Source organism: Gekko japonicus, unplaced genomic scaffold (assembly GCF_001447785.1).
Source record: "Gekko japonicus isolate JY-2015 unplaced genomic scaffold, Gekko_japonicus_V1.1 scaffold1094, whole genome shotgun sequence".
NCBI classification, from domain to species: Eukaryota; Metazoa; Chordata; class Lepidosauria; order Squamata; family Gekkonidae; genus Gekko; species Gekko japonicus.
The window spans coordinates 577643-596332 of record NW_015160871.1 but is presented as its reverse complement, the minus strand read 5'-3'; the positions used below and the strand labels follow the sequence as shown (position 1 = coordinate 596332).

At 46.2% G+C, this 18690-nt stretch overlaps 1 protein-coding gene across 1 annotated transcript; it reads left to right on the top strand.

Moving 5' to 3' along the window:
* The first annotated feature begins 3373 nt into the window (after positions 1–3373).
* Positions 3374–15230, top strand: NODAL (nodal growth differentiation factor). Its single transcript, XM_015422327.1, has 3 exons — positions 3374–3551; positions 9362–10119; positions 15078–15230. The coding sequence occupies exons 1-3, from the start codon at positions 3374–3376 to the stop codon at positions 15228–15230; spliced, it is 1089 nt and encodes a 362-aa protein (XP_015277813.1).
* Positions 15231–18690: the final 3460 nt, after the last annotated feature.

The window sequence follows — 18690 nt, the reverse complement described above, 5'->3', positions numbered from 1 at the left end:
TGGCATCGCAGCTGCCGCTGAGAACAGCGGCAGCGGCCATAACTTTTTAAGGCGCCCCCAAAAAGAGCTGGGGGAGCCAGAAGGACCTGTTGTGCGAGAGGTGGAATTTGCCCCTACGAGTCCAAGGCCACCACCCCAGGGCTCAGGGAGGCGGGAGAACGTTTCCCCCCCCACGGGCGTCGCAGCTGCCACTGAGAACAGCAGTGGCAGCCATAACCTTTTAAGAAGCCCCTAAGGAGAGCTGGGGGAGCCAGAATGACCTCTCGCGTGTGATGTCCGAGCGGCAACGCGAGAGGTGGAATTTGCCCCTACGAGTCCAAGGCCACCACCCTGGGGCTCAGGTAGGAGGGAGAACGTTTCACCCCACTCCCGCCCCCCGCAGACGTCGCAGCTGCTGCTGAGAACAGTGGCAGCAGCCATAACTTTTTAAAGAGCCCCAAAGGAGAGCTTGGGGAGCCTGAATGACCTCTCGCGTGTGATGTCCGAGCGGCAACGCGAGAGGTGGAATTTGCCCCTACGACTCCAAGGCCACCACCCCGCGGCTCTGAGAGGCAGGAGAACATTTTGCCCCCCCGCCCCCCCTGCGGGTGTCGCAGCCGCCGCCGAGAACAGCGTCGTCGTCCATAACCTTTTAAAGAGCCCCTAAGGAGAGCTGGGGGAGCCAGAATGACCTCTTGCGTGTACACGCGAGAGGTGGAATTTGCCCCTACGAGTCCAAGGCCACCACCCCAGGGCTCAGGGAGGCAGGAGAACGTTTCTCCCCCCCCTCGTGAGCATCGCAGCTACCGCTGAGAACAGCGGCAGCGGCCATAACTTTTTAAAGCGCCCCGAAGGAGAGCTGGGGGAGCCAGAATGACGTCTGGCGCGAGATGTGGTATTTTCCCCTACGAGTCCAAGGCCACGTTTTGCCCCCCCCCCCCACGGTTGCCCAACTGATGGCTGGTGGGAGCAGGGGGCGGAGCTTATGTGCCCACCCCCTGGGCTCCTGACTGGCGAAATGGTGCTCCAGCAGGAACCGAGGCCTGCTTAGGAGAGCCTTTTGTCAGAGAGCCTTTTGTCTATCACAGTGGAAACAGCACACAGAAAGTTATCTTCCATTACCACCATGCCTTGCTTCATGTGCTGCTTAGCAATAGAGGTGAACAACACATTTCCGCCCTGCTTTATTCTTCCCCCATTCACTTAACTTAATTGGACAAATGGGCCTGTACAATATGCTAACAATTTCCTTTTATTTTCTTTTTTAGTTGTGTGAAAACTATTAATCACACCCCCTCCAAAAACATGTATTATAATTGGACAGAATATTGTGTGATTGTTGCTGAAGTGACAATCCTAGAAATATTACAGAATGGTCAAAATGCAATCAGGACACAATTTGAGTAAGTAAAGAAAAAGCAATATATAAATATATTAAAGAATGGGGCTCTTAGACTTCACTACGCAACAAATTGGGCTGGATTTAGACATGCCAAGGCATGTCAAGTTTAAGAGGCCCCTATAGCTTTAACTTTCCCAACCCCATGGTAATGTAGTAATTCTTACCTTTTGAATTTAGATGCCCTTCATAATCTGAGGCTCAGTCTAAACTAGCACTTGCTTAGCTTGTGCATAAATCCAGCTCTGGCAACAAGCAACATCTTGACACCATCTGTCATAGATGGAGCCAGAGCTTTGTGATGACACAGTCCCTGCAATTATGGGATTTGTAAAACAAAGAGAAACTTAATGCTATAGAAGAGTTATCATAAAAGGAGGAAAGGGTTATGGGATATGACTCACCCCAAACGCACTCAGGGAAGTCAGCGTAACTGAGAAATTGCCAAACTAAGGGGACGATTTTGCTCTAGTCAGAAACTACTATCTTTGGTTATCAAGCTACAAGACTGGATCCTAAAAAATAAAATAGTACATGATCCCTCCCTGCAGAATTAAGAGATGCATCAGACTAACATAAAAAACCTGTCATCAGATCTATTACAGATGAAGACACATCCAACAGACTCGTGAGGTGTTATATGAAGATGCTAGAGGAAGATCTGTATTCTCTGGAAGGGAAGGATGATGGAGCAGAGGATCATTATAGCTATACTAGAAGTGAGCAGCCCTGAAACCAAATCCCTCTCTGCCATGAACTTGACCTTGGCTCAATCACCATCTCTTAACCTGCCTCACAGGGTTGTTGTGGAGAAATGGGATAAAACAAATGAAATAAATCCAATAGATAATGAATATATGAGGGCGGAGGACTTTCTGAGGTGAAGACAGCGGAATAAGAATAAAAAAGGGTGCCAAAGGGTGAAAAAGCTGCAAGGTTTAGCTGTAAAATAAGGGATGGCATGAGGAAATATGAGTGAAGATGTAAAGCAGAAATACTGTAAGGCCTTGTTTGCTGAGGAAATGGCTATAGCAATACTGAAGAAATTGTGAGGGCCCAGTTTAGTTCAAGGAGTCATGTGGCTCAGAAAGTGCAATGGTGGAACTAAGGTGTGCAATGCCAGCCTTATCACACAGCAATTCTGCAACTGGTAGGATTGCCAACTTCAGGAGGGGAAATTCCCAGAGATCTTGGGGTGGACCAGGGGGATGCAGAATTTGGGGAGGGATCTTAATGGGGTATAATGGCCATAGAGTCCACCCTCCAAAGTAGGCATTTTCTTCCATAAATGTGATCTCTGCAGTCTGGAAATCAGCTCTCCGGGCTACTCCTGGAGGTTGGCAACCCTAGTAATTGTTGAGGGCCATCTCTAAAAAGAATGCAAAGAGGAGCGCGGGAGCCTTAAGTGTAGATGGGGGAGTTTCTTAGGTTGTTGGGTAAACAGCAAAGAAATTAAGGGGCGGTGGAGAATATACAAGCAGCAGCCAGGAAAAGAAAGCCAAGAAATTCCGGGGGAGGACATCTGTGTTCCTCTGCTGCGGCCAACACAACCCCAACTTTCGTGGCACTTGTGGGGCGAAGATTTCCCGAGCCAGGCTTCCCCTTCCCTTGGTTAGGCAGAACGCGAAAGCGGCTTCCGGTGGGGCCCGGCGAGCCGGAAAAATGTAGGGCGATGTTCGAGGCCCGGAAGGGAGCCCGAAGACGAGAGCGCGGGCTGGTAGGCTGCTCGGCGGCGAGGATGGCGGGCTGCTGCTGCTGCTCCTTTGAGGGCAAGAGGGCGCCGCGCCTGCAGGCCCGCCGAGGCTCGTGGTGGCCCCTCCGAGAGGGCGCCAGGCCGCCGGCTGCCTCTGCTGTCTGGCTTCTGCCTTGTGGTGCGCTCGAGAAGGCACCGCTCCTGCTGCGCTCCCCTGAACGGGGACTGCTGGAGAGGCGAAGCCCCCAGAAGAGGCGGTGGCCGAGCGCAGGCCGGGCGCAACGGGGCCCCGACCAGGTACCATGCGCCCGGGAAGCCTCCTGCTCCTCCTCCTCCTGGCAGGGCTGGGGTCAGAAGCCGGTGCCGCCGGCCGGGACAGGCGGTGTGCCCCCCCTCCCGCCTTGCCAGCCTACATGAGGAGCCTCTACCGGGCCGCCCTCCTTCCCCGCGCAGACGTCGTCCGGAGCCTTCGGCCGCACAGTAAGCCGGCGGGGATGGGTACCTTCAGGGGTGGGACGGGCTGCGGCAGGGGATGCTCACCTGGCCAGGTGGAGAAGGGGCGGTGAGCGTCATCCTTTGTTGGGGATGCAAGGAGTCACAGCAGCCACGTTCGCACATTACAGTGAAGGCAGGTACATCCCGCATGTGTGAGTGTACGCTATAATTTTTATGTTATATTCAACTGATGAACATGAGATTTAAATCCTACATTTATCCAGTTATTGGTTCCTGGTGTTACTTTTTTTATAGTGAACATGTGTGTTGGATCTTTCTTAATAACAGATGCATGCTCATGTCTGTGGGATGTACTCATGTTTGCTGTAAGATGTGTATGGGGGTTCTGGTGGGGTCAGGAGACTAGAGTGCTGAACTGGATGACCCTGGGCCTGTCACTCTTGGAGTAACGTACCTCACAGGGGTGTTGTGCTGATTAAATTGGGTAGAACCACCTACACTACCTTGAGCTCCTTGGGGGGGGGGGATAACGATGTGACTGATCGATTAGAGGGATGGGGTCTGACTGGGAGGTTTGAAGGAAACAAAGGAGATGAGCTCTGCAACATTTCCAAGCAAATAGCTCTCAGATGTGGACAGGTCTCTGACAACTACCTTAATCTATATGTATGCATAAGATCATGTGGATTTGTTAATTAATCTTCAGTATATTGGACACACAAAAAAGCAGATTAAAGTTTTCCCTGTTCCACTAATATGTTGAGTCAAAGTTATAGACTTAGTCAATGATTGTGAAAATGAGATCAGCAAACAGAAACTTTTCCCCAGTGAATAATAACATTCACACTTTGCAAGTGTCCGGTAAGTTCATATTGAAGGCAGGAAACACTAGTTGTTCAGTAAGGAAGATGCACAAAACTACACCCTTGGATGAAGTTTAAATTAGCGCTTATAAGGCCAAGGGAAAAAGGGAGTGTGCCCAGGTGAGGTAGTCCTTGTGGCTGGTGGGACTGTCCCACTGTGCTCAGTTGAGTTAGGGTTAAGGTTAATTCCCAAATTAAGAGTAGTTGCCTCTGCCCAAAATATCTGCAAGGGATGAGAGGCACTAGCCAAATGAGGTGGGCATTAGTGGCTTATTAAATCAGAGCAATGCCAAAAAATCACATGTACTAAACTAAACTTAAGTGTATTTTTTTCTGTGCCAATCAGATTACCTTTATTAAACACGGCATCGTATGCAGATAATTGCAGCTGTCTGTGCAAGGCTAATTAAATCCACGGTCAGGTTGTCCTTATCTTTAATAAGGGAATCATTATGGAACAGTTTCAGTACCTGCACACAGAATCAATTGCAGCTCTTTGGTAGTTCTGCCCGCTTAGGCAATCAGTGCCCAGAACTCAGGGGTGAAACAAAGTTAAATTTCTCACCTCTATTATCTCTCTTGGGGTACTCAAAGCAGAAGATGGGAGGTGCCATTTTCTTACCTGTACTCCATGCCAGCTTATACCAGCTTGCTTTCACTATGGCCAGAATTAAGAGTCAAAATGCAAACTACCTATTTTGGCTTGTACAGGTATATAGTGCTACTATAGTTCCACTGTTGTAATATTGGTTTTTCTTTTGCTCACAAGACTTGCCATAAATAGAATTTTATATCAAATAATTGCACCTGTATTTAGAAACTCTTTGTTGACACAGAACAGAAATCAGAATTTGGAACGGTCTTCAAAAGCTTGCTCAGGCACATTGGAGACCTTCCCATGCTTTCAGTCTACCTTTTGCTTGTCTTGTACTAGAAGAGATAGTACAAAATTTGAGTCCAGGGGGGCACCTTTAAAACCAACAAAGTTTTATTCAAGGTATAAGCTTTCGTGTGCATGGACACTTCTTCAGATACATTGAAATGGAAGTTACCAGTCCATACATATAGGTAGAGGGTATCATCACTGCAGAATGAGCAATGGTCTGTATCCCCCCCCCCCATTCACGACAATACTAAGGTCTAGAGATAAAACCTCCTATTTTTCTTTCCTTTCTTCTGCATCCTTTCTTTACATCCTACAAGCCATCAAAAGCTGTGTAGTCTTGTGCCTTCCTTATACCAGACAGGGGTCCAAAGTGCATGTCCAATCTCCCTGTAATAGCCAGAGAGAAAAGCCGCTCAACAGAGGCTGTACTCTAGACTCCGCTAAGTAGTTCATAGGGAAGAAGAAGAGATTGGATTTATACCCCACCCTTCAGTACCCGAAGGAGTCTCAGAGCGGCTTACAATCCCTTCCCCTCCCTACAACAGACACCCTGAGGTAGGTGGGGCTGAGAGAGCTCTCCTGAGATCTGCTCTTGAGAGAACAGCTCTGAAAGAACGTATGACTGACCCAAGGTCACACCAGCAGCTGCATGTGGAGGTGGGGGGAATCAAACCCAGTTCTCCCAAATCAGAGTCCACGCACTTAATCACTACACCAAACAGCTCTGGCTCTTACTGAACTCAGTATCAGGAACAACTTCTTAAGCTGTTTCAGCTTGGTGTAAAGAACTGATCCATGCTGAGGGGAATGGAGCTCATACAGGTTAACGTTTCCTTGTCAACGTCCTGAATGAAATTGTTATATGAATGGGCTATCAACAAGAATAAGCTAAATCTGCTGAGATGTGTTTGTTCTGTCTTAATAGCACTTGAAGAAGTCCAGACTGGTTTGGGAGGGGCCTATGGCTTAGTGGTAGAGCATATGCTTGGCATGCAGAAGGTCCCAGGTTCAATCCCCAGCAAATCCAGTTATAAGGAGGTGATGTGAAAGACCTCTGACTGAGACCCTGGAGAGCTGCTGCCAGTCTGAGTAGACAACACTGATTCTTGATGGACTGATAGTCTGATTCAGTAAAAGGCAGCTTCATGTGGTTTTGCTTTCTTTGGACGGGTTCTCCTTGAATGTTTGAAACCGGTGTGTAGTGCTGAAGTTGCCTTGAAGTTTCCTGTCTGCGTCCATCCCTTGACACTCAAAGCAAAACCTTTCACAGTTTTCTTTGGTAACTTGAGGAGCCATCTAAGCATGTCTACTCAGAAGTAAGCCCCATTCTATTCAGTAGGGTTTGCTCCCAGAAAAGCATTCTTAGGATTGCTGCCTTGGGCAAAGATGGTGGGTAGCCAGGCTGGTTTAAAAATTTTAGACACGGTAGTGGTGGTATTTTATTTTTTTTAACTAACCCAAAGTACCACATAAATAGAGAACAAGCTTTTGAGTTCCTCACTCTTATCCTACCTACAGAGATAACTGATAGCAACAGCTTTTGGGTGAGGTGCTGTCATTGATTGGATTAGCCATCTCTAACGGGATTCCCTTCACCTGTGCATTTCCTAATATAAGTGATGTCAATATCATCTTTATTATGATGACATCAGCGGGGGGGGGGAGAGAAATGAATACAATGGAAACCTTTTAAATACTGCATGAATGGAAGAGATTCTGAAACACTGTTTCTCGCCTGTTCCCCACCCCAGCACAGGCACCTAGCTCTGGAGTCCTTTCTTTTGGCAGTAGGTCCAAGCAAGTAACTCAGCAAGGGCCACATTTAAGTTCTGCAGCTGTTCACTCAAGGCAAGACCACACAGCCTCTGTTCTCAGTTCTTATATATGACTTAACATCACATAAGGCTCCAAATATTTCTCAAATATGCATCAATCTTCAATATGTGAAATACATGAGCTGCAACGAATAGGCTGGAGATTTAAAGCAATATCCAACCTTTACTATTTGACACTCCCAACCCAAAAGAAAGACTTCACAGATTCTCAATTCACAATTTCAGTGGACTGCAAAACATAGTCTTCAGATGTTCATCAAGTACATACACTTCTTAAGACTTAAGATAAACAATATTAAACAATAAACAGCATGCTGTAAACAGCAAGTAGACCCAGTCCTTAAGACTTGAGACAAACAGTAAGAAATAGGCTGCAGTCCTATTCTGTTCTCAGTTCAGCACTGTGGTGAATACCCAGAAGCACAGGACATTTCTTCAGGAAGGCTCATAGCTTTTCCCCCTTGGCCACTGCAGCCTCTACACACAGTCTACAGCCTATTCAGTCCTTCGGTTTTCCCAGTCAGCCAAGCACATTGGCGCAGGTGTTTTCCTCTACCTCTCATGGTCTTCAAGGAGCAACTACAGCCCCAGCCTTAAGAGAAGCAGCAGACAGACATGACCCTCCACTGTGCATTTAGAAAGTCTTTCATGTACTTTCAGGATTTGGGATGGGTCCTGGCTGCTCACCACATTCTGGCACATTCCTTCCGGTTTGCTTACAGTCCATGGTGGTCTTCCCAGTGTTGAATTCAGAGATAATTTATCTGCCTGCCAAGTTATACAAGTATATGGGAAGCCAAGAAACCTTCAAGCCCTCTTTTCCAGACACTCACATCTGTCTCAATCCACATCACTGGCTGAGTGAACTCCATCCTGAGGAGAAGGGCTCTGAAAGTATCCATCTGTGCTTGTTCCCCACCCACCTACTTACCTTGCTTCTAGCTTTGGGGGCTTTTGTACTCTTTCATTGGCCTAAACAAGGAGAATGTGGGATCCAGTGGCCCAGACATCAATCCCTATAGAAATACAAATAGATTTACAATCCACATCCTGTAGCTAGCTGTCCTTTCAATTTAAGGTGATTAGATTATCTCCAGACCACCATTCACAAAGAGTGTCAGAGACATGACTAAATCTTCCTCCCTTTAGCCATTATTTAGGAGAAAAGCATTATTAATCCCTACCCCTTCCTAATCAATGGCACACTCTTTTTAACCCTTTGTAGAGAATTCCCTTCCAAAATTGATTAGAGTACAGTTAGAGGATCAAAGTCTTACTAGCCAAGCTGGTCCCAGAGAACAAAAAGTACAGATCACATAAGGCCTGTACTTTGAATAGGGTCAGACCTATGTTGCTGTCCACAGGAGCAGACAGGAGAATGGCTTCCAATGGACGCTAGCTACAAAACAAGGAGGCACTTCCAATCCCAGGTCCAGCCCTTAGCATCTCCAGTTAAAAAGGATCTTAGATAGCAGATTTTGGAGAAGACCTTTGATCACCTATGAAGGCTACTACTGGTCACAGTAGACAATACTGAGTGTGATGGACTATTGAGTTGACTTGGTATAAGGCACCCTCATATGCTCAACAGTTGTTCCTGGCAGGGTTCTGGTGATTTTAGCATCTGTACAACAGGCATAGAACAGCAGATGAAACTTTGCATGACATGGAGAGTGAGAATGTGAAAAGTTTCACTGGTTGATTTCTGCCTGTCAGGCCATTGTTAAAAGGCAGAAAGGGCCCTGTCTGGGGTGGGGCGGGGGGGCTGGCAGTTCAACTGAACAGTCTGGGCTTGTTTTCTTTTCTAAGTATATTTGTCTCCTAGCTGGTACCTCCTGGTGGTACAATGAGAAGTTTTCCTCACTGGTTCACTCACATGTTGAGAGACAGAGTTCTGAAATTGTGTATTATCTCCATTCTTATTTTTGTTCTTACCTGAAAGATTCTGTGATGCTTCCTTTGAATATTACATCATCTGTTAACATTAAAATGTATTATTTGGCAGTGAGGATTTTTTGTGTGTAAGGCAGACCAACAATCTGGTCTAAGCCTCTTTCCAGGCTGTTCCACTTCCGACTAGCCTAACTTCTCTCCAGTGCCTGTTTTCCTTTAGAATACGATTCAGTCATCTGAGCCCCCACTAAAGTGATACATTCTAGAAACAGGTTTGCCTCCTCAGTGAGAGCCAGATAGGAGCATATAGAAAGCTGCCTTCTCTTGCTGATCTTCTGTGCTTTATTTATATCATAGGTGTCCATAAAGTAGGACAGAAATGGAGCATCATTTTCAACTTTTCTGTTAGTCAAGGAGAGGAGCTGCAGCTGGCTGAATTGCGACTCTATCTCTCCAGGCCTGGGAGAAACTTTCCCTCCACCAGTAATCCAGTCTGGGTGGACTTATTTCACCAGCAGGACACAAGTTGCCAGCATGGTCACAACTGCCCACACATTGTCCACTTGGGCTCCTTTACGGTGTCCCCACCATTCCCTTCGAGCTGGATAGTCCTGGAAGTCACCCAGCAACTCTCTGGGTGGTTCACCATCAGTAGCTGGGTCAAGGAACCATTTCAGAATGATCCAATCAAGTGGAATACCAAACACAGCCTCAAGAGAGTGACCAGCCTCTGTAAGTCTGCCAACAAAAAGGCATTTTTGGTGCTTTTCTCCAGTTTTTCCGAAGGAGAGGGAGAAAGTAGCCGCTCAACCTTGCTCCAAACAGTGAAAAGTTCAAAATATTTTATACACAGGACTTCCAAAGACATCATGCCCCACTGGGGCACCAAGAGACACAGACGTCACAAGAAGCCCCTCAACTTGTCTTTGCCGAGCTCAGAAGAACCAGAGGCCAGAGGCCTGTGCCACAGAGTAGACTTCCATGTCGATTTTGATCGGATAGGCTGGGGCTCTTGGATTGTATACCCCAAGCAGTACAATGCCTTCCGCTGTGAGGGAAACTGTCCTGTCCCACTGGATGAGGGATTCCAGCCCACAAACAGCGCCTACATGCAGGTAAGAGTGTCAAAATTGGCCTCTGCCAATTGTAAATCAAGGTGAATTGGACTCTCAGCTACAACATCACTCTGGCTGAAAAGAAATATTCCCTCATACCTGCTGTTTCCCCCAAGGAGCTGAGAGTGGCCTCCCATCCAGGCAAATTGACAGGGCTGCCTGCTTCAGCACTGTATCGGGTTCATGTGCTTCAAATGAGGCCTGCACGACTGGGGACCCAACAAAGCTAAACCTTGTACTTTTAAAATTGTTTTAAAAAATCCCAAAACAGCTATGTTACCTACTGCAAACAGTGAAGATAAACTACAGGTAAATCAGCATATCCTGTGATCTCTTCCTCTTAATAGCTTACTGTGAATATTCCAGTGAAAAATGGGTATTTGAAAAGAACGTTTGATCTCCCACCTACAGGGAAAAAAACAGCTCTGTAAACTCTGCCCTACCTCTTGTCATCTCCTCCTCCTCCTCTCTCTCTCTTGACATGTCTTCATTTTTCCTCTGTCCCCTCTCCCCCAATCTGAGTCAACTACAGGATGCTTTGCATCTGGGATTGAGCAGGCCATAAGCAGCTCACCACCTGCATCTCCCTCACCTGTAAGTAGGCTTAGGGATCAGAGACGTCAGGATCTGGCTAGCCGACGAAAAGAAGCACGTTCAAGAGGGTGGAGATCATTGGGCCCTGAGTTTTAACAGCAGCCAGGACCTCACACAAAGGTGCTAATGAGTTAATGGGCCAGAGCACTATTTAGTAGGGCCTCTGGCCATGAGCAATTTGTGCTGGCAACCTCGTTTGTAGAACCAGAAGCTCTGCACCTTGATTCCTGTTTGACTCTGTGGCTTTTGGACTCAGCTGGTGTTTGGACTGCTCTGGCTCCTGACTTCCAGCTTTGAACCTGACCACGCCCTTGGCTTTGCTCCCTGTACTCTGACCTCTGGTAACGTTTTACTACGGCTTTGTCTGGTGTTTTGGGACTTGTTTAATGCTCTGCTGACTGCTCTCCCGGCTGACCTTTGGACTTGTATTGTGACTCCCCCTGTCTGCCTGCCTCCCTGGCTCTACCGTGACACAGTGAATGGCCAGAGAACACCTGGTGTGGCAGTATCACTGAAAGCAAACAGGTACGGATCTGATCAGTGATCTGGAAGACCACACAGAGCCCCGTGTAAGAATCATCAAATAAATATTAAAATATGTGTACTGTGGCACGTTCCTCTAATAGAGTGGCAGTTCCTGCCAATTCCATCCCCCTGCTGAGGACTCCTACTGTGGACTCCCCCCAACAAAATTTCAGGGGACCCAGTAGGCTGCAGCAAGAAGGGGAAGTGGGAAAAACCCCACTGTGAAGTCTGTGGGTGGCTGGACACGTGGAGTTGTTACTATTGGTAACAATATTGAGGAAAGGGGAGAAGAAAACTCTTCAAATATAAGTAATGAATGCCTCCTTTTTTGGATGAAGTCTTGACTGGTATATGAGTTAAACTTCTTCCTTAAAACAAGATGCAGGAATAATGCAGAAGAAAATGTGTGCTATAGATTATTGGTCTTGTTTTCCCCAGCTGGTGGGAAAACAGTCCTTCAATAGACTAAAGAATGGCCTCTTACATTATTCAGTATGAACCGTTCTTACACAAAAGCGGAAGCCAATATCAGCCTGTCCAACAAGCACTTTGAACAGATTAACAACATGGCGAGTTAGAAGGTCTCTGCGTGACTGAGATGTTACACAAGTCTGTAGAAATTCATGGGGCATCTCGTCTGCATTTCAAATACATAACCTCATTTTTCCACATTCCTACTGACAGTTCTTATTTCTGCAAAGAGAAATGCGATGCACAGCCTTGTTTATTTAAGGCAGGGCCCGTTTATCCACCTGCACACATCTGATGAAATAGGCTGCTGCCTACATAAACGTGCCAAACAAACCAGGGCATCTCCAAAGAAGCAGTGCTTACAGCCACTTTGTTAATCTCTCTGTTGTTGTTATTCTCGTAAGCAAATAATGCTGGGGGAAATTAAACCGAAAGCCCCTAGGTGCTTGGAAGGGCTCACGGGTCAGGCAGCTGAGCTGTGCCTTTGAAAGGAAAGGATTCTTGTCAGACCTTTTGGCAGCAGTTGAAAAAGAGGCTGCATCATGACCTTGGCTCTTGAGCAGGTGAGAACGCTTGGCAGAGGATGTATCTGACGAGTGATAATTTCACGCCGGAAGAAGCTGGACAATGCGGGAGGTTAGGCAAGCACAATGAGCTGCTGTTTTGAGATGCATTTGGAACACTAGGAAAAAAGGTGATTTGCTACAGACATCAGAGAGTATGCCGAGTTTGTTGCCCCAGGAGGCTCTCTTCTAAAAAGAGACAGAACGCTCACCCAGCTGTGCAAAGTAAGATCTTCCTGTGGATGGCACCAGGGATGTTATTGTCTAGGGTCACACAAACAAAACTTCTCTTTTAGAAAGAAAGAATCCCCATTACCTTTCTTCCAGTTGCACAGCTAGACTGTCAGTCATCCAACAGTTATTGGCCATTATTGGTTATTGTGGGTGTTGCACCACTCTCTCATGCATGTGGGGGCAGGACGCTGAAAACGTGTGGCGAGCCGAGCGTAGCTCTACCTGTCTACTTCTCACAGCTTCCTCTCTTCTTTTCTGGTCTGCTGCTGTTCACAGGAAGGCTCAGCCAAGACTCGTCTGCAGGGCTAAATAGGCCTGCCCACACAATCATGTATGCAGGATTTTTCTTTGTAGTCATGTTAATTCTTCAGTACATGTCTTGCTAGCTAGACACACAGTTTAAACCACACATTTACTCAAGTACTGATCTCTTGTTTTATTTTTAAAATGAACATTGACTCTTTTTGCAAACAGATAAATGGACGTGTGTGTTTGTGTAGGATGTACATTTATTTACTTGATTTATATCCCAACTTTTTCCTCTGGTAGGGACCCTTAGTAGCTTATATGGTTCTCCTGTCTTCCATTTTATTATCACCACAACCTGGTGAGGTAGGTCAGGCTGAGAGTGTGTGACTGGCCCAAGGTCACCCAGCAAGCTTCTAGGGCAGAGTGAGGATTCGAACCTGGGTCTCCAAGATCCTAGTCCAACACTCTAACCATTACAACCATGCTAGCTGTCATGTGCCTACTGTATCCTGCAACCTAGAAACAGTAATGGGGCTTTTAAACTTGCAGAATAACCCTCCCCCATCTCCAGACAGCCACAGCATAACCCACCTACTAGCAACAGGGCTGCCAACTCCGGCTTGGGAGTTCCCTGGAGATTTGGGGGCAGTGCCTGGGGAGAGTGACGTTTAGCAGGGAGCTCAGTAGGGATGTGATGCCATTAAGCCCGCCCTCCAAAGCAACCATTTCCTCTGTAGTCTGGAGATCTGTCGTCAGGAGAACTTCAGGCTTCAACTGGATGCTGGCAACCCTGGTTGGAGATGAGAAGGCGTGGCTGTCAGACCTGAGCTCTGCCACAGCTCTTACTGGAAATGAACTGCAATTCAGGGCTCTGGAGGCAGAAGAGAACTACCCTTTTCTCTCTCCCACTCTTGAGAAATTTTTTAAATAGAAAATATAAATAGTTATGCATGAAAGTAATTTCTGAATTGTTGTTTTGTATCCCCTGCTGGTGTCACTGGACAGATTATTAATCCTGTTCACAGGAAATATTGCCTCCCTCTGACAGACGCTGTAACCATGTCAGTGACTTAATTGACTTGTATTACAACGAACTGAGCTTGCCGATGCCATCAGGTGTTCTTAATGGGAGGAGCATTCCCTCCTGTGAAAGACTCCCTGTCAGATGTTTATCTTGCCATGGCCCAGCACATTCTTGGCTAACTGCAGACGTTTCTGACAGTGTTCGAAAGTCATAGTGCTGATGTGGAGCATATCAAGCACGGTGATACATAAGGTTCTGAGAATGTGCTGTTCTCAGGTGCAGTGCTGCCAGCATCCATTGGGATAGCTTGAGTTCTGACTACTGAACAATGCAAGCTCTTTTCATCAAATCTTCAGATGCACAGGTGCTCAGTTTGTGAGGGGGGGGGAGTGAAATTTCATTTGCTGACCCCATCTCTGCCTTCCATGTGTTCATCAGTTCTGTGTAGTACAGCATGTAGGCCCCTCAACCAGTGTTCCCTCTAAGCTGAGTTAGTGTGAGCTAGCTCACAGTTTTTTAGCCTCTGGCTCACACATTTATGTCTTAGCTCAGGAAGGATGGCTCCGGAGCAAACTAATTTATGCAGTAGCCAAATCGCTCGCTCACAGCTTGAATGTTAGTAGCTCACAAAGTAGAATCTTTGCTCACAAGACTCCACAGCTTAGAGGGAACATTGCCCTCAACACATAGACTTTCTCAGCTTTCTCCACAGATGAGCAGCCAAACCTTTTTAGGGTTCCCAACTGCACAAAGAGGTCTTGTGTTCATACATGTTGACCTCTTAAATTCATACATGCTATCAATGCATGCAGGGCAGACTCGGGGCAGTTTTATAATAAAACAGTGGAGAAGCTAACCGTGGGTCTTCATTGCTTTTACTTTTAATTCATGACTTAATATCACAAATAGGTAATGAAATAATTGAAGATTGTCATAAATATCTGTTACCCTTTTATATGTTTAATAAAAATGTTAAAAAAACAAATAGTTAATGAAACACTAATAAACTAGATGTGTTACCTTATATAATCTAAGGTAGGCCGGGCCAGGGTGGGTCACGACTGCTCCCTCCTTACCTGAGCTGACCTCCTACTCTTACACACGTATTCAGTCACCTTTGTCCATCTGAAGCCCATACACGTAACTTGCATGCACAGTTGCCAAAAGAGGTTGTTCTGCTGCTCCCGTTAAAGCATTCTTTTCCCTTGAATTGGATCTTTCATTAAGCAGGCAGAGAAACCCTTAGAGTCTGGTCGTCTTTCGTAAACTATATTACTGTTTTTACATTTCTCTTCCAGAGTTTGCTGAAATATTTTCACCCCGAACGAGTCCCGGCCTCTTGCTGTGTACCAGTGAGACTGCGGCCACTAAGCCTGCTGTACTATGAAGAAGGAAGGCTAAGTATTGGCCACCATGAAGATATGATTGTAGAAGAATGTGGCTGCCATTGAGGAAGCTGCAGAGGTTAGCAGAGGCTTCGACCCCTCCACACACACACCTGCTTCACTAAGCAAGATCAACTTCTGCAGAGAAGACATGTCATTTGACAAGACAGTGCTTGCATTTTTGATCTATAACGTTAAAATAGCATGATGAATCTAACATGGAAAACAGCCAAATCTTGCATGGAAAGTTGTAGATGAGCAAAAGTGTTTCATCTTTAATGGCAATCAGTCCTCATGACTGATGAGAGTTTGATGTAACCAGATTCCAAGGCTGGCTTCCTAAAGACACTACAGCTGAAACAGACTACACAGAAAGCTAGAATTTTTGCATTGTAAGGTAACCTTCTCCCCAACCCAACATTCCTATTGTAAAGCCGTTTCTGAATTCTTGGATCACATCTGCCATGTTCTGAAAAAACTGCTAAGAACCAGTTAGGCCCATTTCTTGTGGGTTAACATGGGCTACGAACTTCTTGATCTTGGATACATGGAAATATTGATATTATGCAAGCATAGTGCAATGGTTAAGAGCAGCGGACTCTAATCTGGAGAACCCGGTTTGATTCCCCACTCCTTCTCCATGTGAAGCCTGCTGGCTTCATTTGGGCCAGTCACAGCTCTCCGAACTCTCTCAGCCCCGCCTACTTCACAAGGTGCCTGTTGTGGAGAAAGGAAGGGAAAGGCAATTGTAAGCCGCTTTGAGAAACATTAAGGTAAAGAAAAGCACTGTATAAAAAAAACCTACTTTTCGTCTTTTACCTCAGTGTCTTAGACTGAACAAGAACTGATGGGCTCTGAGGGCAAGGCATCTCACACATTTAACACTGCATTAAAGGAGGATTTGACTGATGCAGAAAAAGAACAGATAGTTCAAAATTAGCATTTGTTTCTAATTCCACAATGACTTCAAAGGAAAGAAAGGGAAACGATTGCGATTGCTTCCTCCACAAATGATTGCTTCCCAGAGGGGTATGCCTGTTGTTCACTGAAAAGAAAGCAGATGTGATTTGTTTACTTTGATTTAAGTAAATAATGCTCCAAAACCATTTGTCATGATGTATCATCTGACAGGCAGATAACAAAGCTTCTGGTACCTTAACAGCAGCTAGGGATTCAAAGAACAGCGGACATCTTTCCCTTCCACAAATAGATGGATGCTCCAAGTCTAAACACTGAATTTTTGCAGAAAGGACTAAGAAAATGCTATTCTTTTTAGACTAAAATCCATTTAGATTAAGATCCATTTATCTTTAACCCTTGAAAGCATTTTTACTCAGCCTCTAGTGTCCTGCTAAAATTGAACCAAATATAGTAACAGGATTGCCCCACAGTTTGGTGTAGTGGTTAAGTGTGCAGACTCTAATCTGGGAGAACCGGGTTTGATTCCCCACTCCTTCACATGCAGCTGCTGAATGACCTTGGGCAAGCCGTAGGTCTGATAAGAGCTGTTCTTGAAAAAGGGCAGTTTCTGTCAGAGCTCTCTGAACCCCACCTGCCTCACAGGGTGTCTGTTGTGGGGTGGGGAGGGGAAGGGAAAGGAGTTTGTAAGCCACTCTGAGACTCCAAGTGAAGGGCTGGGTATAAATCCAATTTCTTCTTCTTATAAGAGAATCTAATTGTGCTGGAGGCAGTCTTAACATAAACGTTCTCATTTTGTATATAATGCCTGGACAATCTGCCTGATGCCAGATGCTTTCTACTGCCAGATGGTGCCACTCTTTTTGTAGCAGGAACTCCTTTGCATATTAGGCGACACACCCCTAATGTAGCCAATCCTCCAAGAGCTTACAGAGCTCTTCTTAAAGGGGCTACTCTAAGCTCTTGGAGGATTGGCTACATTAGGGGTGTGTCGCCTAATATGCAAAGGAGTTCCTTTTGCCACAGAGCCACTCCCAGGTTTTTTTAGCATTTGCAAGTCTAGCCTGCCACTAGCGCAACACTAAGAGCTAGAACTTGTGGCTGCTGGACAATCCTAGGATCTCCTGGCTATTCTACGGACAATGCCAAATGATAATTATTATTAGTGGCGCTTCAGCAGCCCAGATGCCGAACAGCTCCCAGGCACAAGACCTTTAGGTGAAAAGCAGTCAGCTGGATAAAGATGACAAAAAGACACCAGTCGCAACTCATTCCACAAGCTGCCCTCAGATGTGGCAAGGAGTAGGCTTGTGATGCCCTGCAAGCTAAACCTGATAGCGGAAAGTGACTTATGGCGACCCCTCTAGGGTTTTTCAAGGCAAGAGAAGGGTGTTTTGCAATTGCCTGCCTCTGTGTAGCAGTCCTGGACTTCCTTGATGGTCTCCCATCCAAACCCTAACCAGGGCTAACCCTGCTTAGCTTCCAACATTTGACGAGATTGGGCTGCCTACCCAGGTTAGGGTAAAACCTGATAGCTCTGTCAAACTTAATTTGCGGGAAATGAATGGGGTGATCAAAGGACACAGAAGCTGGCTGTTTCTTGTAAAGACCATACCTGCCTTACTAACGCCAATCGATTTGGGAAGCATAGCTTTGTGGCATCCTATTATAGAAACATAAAGGCCGTGGATTAAAGTAAGCTGATAATGGACTGCTTAAAATGACTCAAACAACACAAATATACACTGCAAAAACCTTTTATAAGTTAATGTGTTCTTTTTGTTCCATCTTACAAAGTGCATTGCGTGTTATTTATAACTAGGAAAAAGTCCTGTTGTGGAAATAAATACAACGGTCTCTAGAAAGAAGCTCTTGGACACTCAGTGTCAATTTGCTGTGGCGATCTCAGCAGGGTATAATGACACTGAGTCCACCATTTTCTCCAGAGGAACTGATCTATGCTACCTAAAGAACAGTTGTAATTTTGAGTTATCTCCAGCCCTCCCCTGGAGATTGGCAATGAAGGTTCTCCAGAAGGGAATGGTTGGTTTGGAGGGTGGAGTCTATGGCTTTGTGCCTGTTTGAGGTCCCACGCCTCCTGAAACCTTACCCTCTCCAGGCTCCATCCCTCACATCTCCAGGAATTTCCCACCTGGAGTTGGCAACCCTATCTCCTGCCCAGCCAATCATCAACCTACCTTTATTTCCCCCTCACTCTTCACCTTTCCACCTCCCACACACCTGCACCCTCTCCCGTGCTCTGAAGCCCTGACTGCTACGTCACATTGGCTGTCATACAGGGGCCACCTCAGCAGCATATAAGGATACAGAGCCCACCATTTTCTCCAGGGGGACTGATCTCTGCCATCTGGAAAGCACTTGTAATTCTGAGTGATCTCCAGCTCTCACCTGGAGATTGGACACATTTTACCTCAGAACAGCAAGCTGTTTAGAATGTTAGAGGCAAAAGCCAATCAAGTCGCATATGCAACGACCTCTGTGTTCCAATGAGGCTGCATATGCAAATAACCTCTGTGTTCTGACTGGCTAGGGGGGGGGGGGAGGAACAGCAAACTGTTTAGAATGTTGGAGGCTAGACTCAAGCAAT